The following is a 3560-nucleotide window of genomic DNA, read 5'->3' as shown; positions in this document are numbered from 1 at the left end:
CATTTGTTGCTCGCGCCCCCTGCCCGCCTCCCCCTTCCCGTGGACGCGAGCCCCCCTCCTCCGGTCCGTGTTCCCCGCTGTAACCTGAGCTGTCTATTGATGGATGTAGGGCTGCCTTTTTTTTTTTTATGGGAGGGAGGGGACTCGGCGCTCCCGGAGGGGGCTCTGTTTACGTCGCTCGCGCAGACCCATCTCCCCTTTATTCCCGGGCGGACCCCACGTTTCTTGGCTTTCCCCTCCCGGTGCCTGCCCCGCGCTTGCTTGGGCGCCAGCCACGTTGTTTTCAATCTTTGGGCTGCGCTTCTGTGCCCCTCGGCCTCCCCTCCCGCCTCTGGACAGCCTTCCCTTCCCGCTCGGGCTCCGGGCCAGGGTTTGGGGCTCCCTCCGCCGCTTTCCCTTTCACCAGGATTTGTTTTCCTCCCAGTGGGGAGACCAGCCCTCTTGAGGCGGGAGCTCATGGGGGGCGGGGGGATTGAAGTAGCAGTTTCCCCTGGAGTTTAAAGGTAAGGCACTGGCCTCCGAACCCGTTTCCAGGCGCTCACCCTGGACACGAGCGGGGGGCCTTTCTTGGGGTCGGTCTTCCGGGACTCGGCCGGCCGCAGGGATCGGCTGCTTTCTCAAGTGGCTGCTGTTTACCACGACCTGCTCTTTGCTTTTCCAGACACAACAGCTGGGAGCCGGAGGAGAACATCCTGGACCCGCGGCTGCTGCTGGCCTTCCAGAAGAAGTGAGCAGGGGGGCGGGGCCTGCCCAGGGGTCCCCCAGCAGCTGTCAGGGCTCCCTGCTGCCATCCCCAGGGCTGTCTGTAAAGGTGGAGCAAACTTTGAGTTCCCGTAGGAGCCGTCCGCCGGCCAGGGCTGTGTCCACACCTCAGAGCCCAGCCCAAGTCAGGGCTGCTGTTGGGCTTCTGAGAGCCAGCTTTGCCTAAAAGAACCGTCTTGATTCCTTCACCGAAAGTCCTGCCTTTCCTGTCGAGTAATTTGCAAACAGGGCTGATGACAGCTAGGATGGCGGGCTTGCGGCAACAATACAGGCCCGGCCTCCCCACCCTGCGCGAGGTGTCACTGAGCAGGAGAGGCCCAGAGAGGGAGCGGAGTGCTCAGCTCCGTAGGGGCCTGCCGGGGTGCGGGGTGTGTCTGCCGGGAACGTTTCTTTTTCTCGGGGCTGCAGAACACACTGTACCGGGCGAGTGGTACCCAGCAAGCACGTGCACGCGGCAGCCCCCGGCCAGTCTGGGCCGAATCTGCTTCTGTAATTCTAGGTGCCGTTTCTATGTTTAGGTAGGAGCCTTGTTAGAGAGAGGCCTTGAGATGCTCGAGGGAAGGGGTGGTGAGAGGCAGGCGGGAAGGGGTGGTGAGAGGCAGGCGATGGACAGGCCACCCCAACCGGCAGGAGAGTCCAGAGGTGCTGTCGGGAGCACGCTTGACCGGGAAGGTGTGGGCGCTGGGCAGGGGAGTGCTTGTCTGTCGATGGAGGCAGATCCATTAGCTGCTTAACAGCTGTCCCTGCTGGGGTCCAGCAGAAGGCTTGGGGCTTCTCCGAGGGGCTGTGATGGTGCCGTGAGAGAAAAGCTGGCCTGAGGCGGGGGGCGGGGGTGACAGGTGAGCGGAGGCTTGCCCTCCTGCCTTTGGGAGGCCATAGCTCAGGTCCCAGAGCCGTGAGGGGGTGTCCACACAGACCAGAGAGCCTGCGGTCCTGGCTGAGCTCCTTATGGTTCAGCAGAAGGAACGGGGTCGGCGGGCAGGATACCGAGATGGGGCTGCCGGACCCTGAGAGGCCAGAGAGGTAAAGCCGGGTGGGGGGTCACATCCTGGGACGGTGGGTGCTCTTTCTCCCGGAAATGGGCGGAAGGTCCCGCCGGAGGCCGGCAGCTAGTGGTTCCGTAGGAGACGGTCGGGCTGCCTCGGAGAGTCCGCTGCGGCTGGACCCTGTAAGGGTCACCTGCCCGGCCCCAGGGAGATGCCGTCGGCCCGTTTTAATCATCAGGAAACCCCTCCAGATAGGTCCTTCTCCCGGGGATGGGCAATAGCCTGAAACACGGGCTCTCTCCAGGGGCTCGGAGGCATCTCTTGTCGCCGTGGCCGAGTCGGGGCTGGTTGAGGGCGTCCCGGGCTTTGAGCTCGGCCTCTGTGGGATCCAGGAAGCGGGCGTCTTAGGAAGGGGAACAGGCGGGACTGCGCAGGGCACTGGCCTGGGAAGACGCGTGCGGAGCCGGCAGAGCCGTGGGTTCTGTGCTCCTCAGACCTGCAGGTTTTGTGCGGGTAGTTGGGGAGGCGGGGGGGTGCTGGGGGCAGGTCCTCACTCGGCCTGGACTCCGGTTTGAAATGAGGGGATTGGGCCATGTGACCACAACGACTCCTCGTGGCGTTCTAGAATTCTCCGGAAACATTCTGCCTGCAGAGAGGCCTGGGTCAGGCGTGCTGTAAGTGGAGTCGGAGAGACCGAAACTGTTCACGTGGCGGGTCCGCTTGGCTCTCTTTGACTTGTCTTTACCCGACGCCAGTGGAATGGAGGAGGGGTGTGCAAACATCACGGGCACTGCAGAGGGCTGGGCTGCAGTGGACGGGGTTTGAGGCCATGGGGTCCCGTGTGAGGGCGGTTCTGTGACCCCGATGGTGATTCTCTTCAGGGAACAGGAGAAGGAGGTGCAGAACCGGAAGAAAGGCAAGCGGCCCCGGGGCAGGCCGCGGAAGCTCGCGGTGATGTCCTCCTGCGGCCGGCACTCCAAGCTCAAGGTGGGTGGCGAGGCCTGCTCTGGCTGCTCGCCTCCGGTGCTGGGGTGGAGTGCAGGTGCGGGCGGGAGGGCTGAGGGCTTTGGGGAGGGAGTCCCTGGCCTCCTGCCGCCTCCTTGCTGCCTCCAGGCCTCTGCGTGGGGTCGCAGCGAGTGCAGGCTCCTGAGCTGAGGATATTTCTCCATTGGTTTCTATTTTTATTTCTTTATTTCCATTGATCTTTAGAGAAAGTGGAAGGGAGGAGGGGAGACAGAGAGAGACGCATCGATGGGTTGCCTCCTGCAGAGCCACGACCAGGCACAGGCCCTTGACCAGAATCGAACCCAGGGCCCTTCAGTCCTTAGGCCAACGCTCTGTCCACTGAGCCAGGCCCGGCGGCGCCATTTTCCTGCTTTTAGCTCGCTCCCCCCGTTTGCCTCTAGTGTGGAAGCGACGGGAGGTGCTGGCTTCAGCGTGGCCGAGACCCTGGGGGGAAGTGTGTGTTCTGGACCCAGGGACCAGGCCGCAAAGGGTGACACCTTCCCTGGGTCTCTGCAGGAACCGGACACCTCCTCCAAGTGCAAGTCCAGCAGCTCCTCCTCGTCCTCCACGTCCTCCTCCTCTTCCTCTGATGAAGAGGGGGACAGCGACCTAGACGCCAAGAGGGGCCCCCGCGGCCGGGAGACCCACCCAGTGCCGCAGAAGAAGGCGCAGATCCTGGTGGCCAAGCCCGAGCTGAAGGACCCCATCCGGAAGAAGCGGGGCCGCAAGCCCCTGCCCCCGGAGCAGAAGGCGGCCCGGAGGCCCGTGAACCTGGCCAGGGTGCTGAAGACCGCCAGGAAGGACCTG

General features: G+C 63.8%; 1 protein-coding gene across 1 annotated transcript in view; it reads left to right on the top strand.

The window, feature by feature from the left end:
* Positions 1–3560, top strand: part of CBX2 (chromobox homolog 2) — a gene marked incomplete at its 3' end in the record, with an annotated part of 6607 nt that extends 3047 nt beyond the window's left edge. Inside the window, exons 2-4 of the mRNA XM_014531718.1 lie at positions 479–727; positions 2630–2735; positions 3270–3560. Coding sequence (XP_014387204.1) covers positions 479–727; positions 2630–2735; positions 3270–3560 — 646 coding nt within the window. The remainder of the gene's footprint in view (positions 1–478; positions 728–2629; positions 2736–3269) is intronic.

This window comes from Myotis brandtii, unplaced genomic scaffold (genome assembly GCF_000412655.1).
Source record: "Myotis brandtii unplaced genomic scaffold, ASM41265v1 scaffold825, whole genome shotgun sequence".
NCBI classification, from domain to species: Eukaryota; Metazoa; Chordata; class Mammalia; order Chiroptera; family Vespertilionidae; genus Myotis; species Myotis brandtii.
The sequence above is the reverse complement of the archived record's forward strand: the minus strand, read 5'-3'. Positions and strand labels throughout refer to the sequence as shown.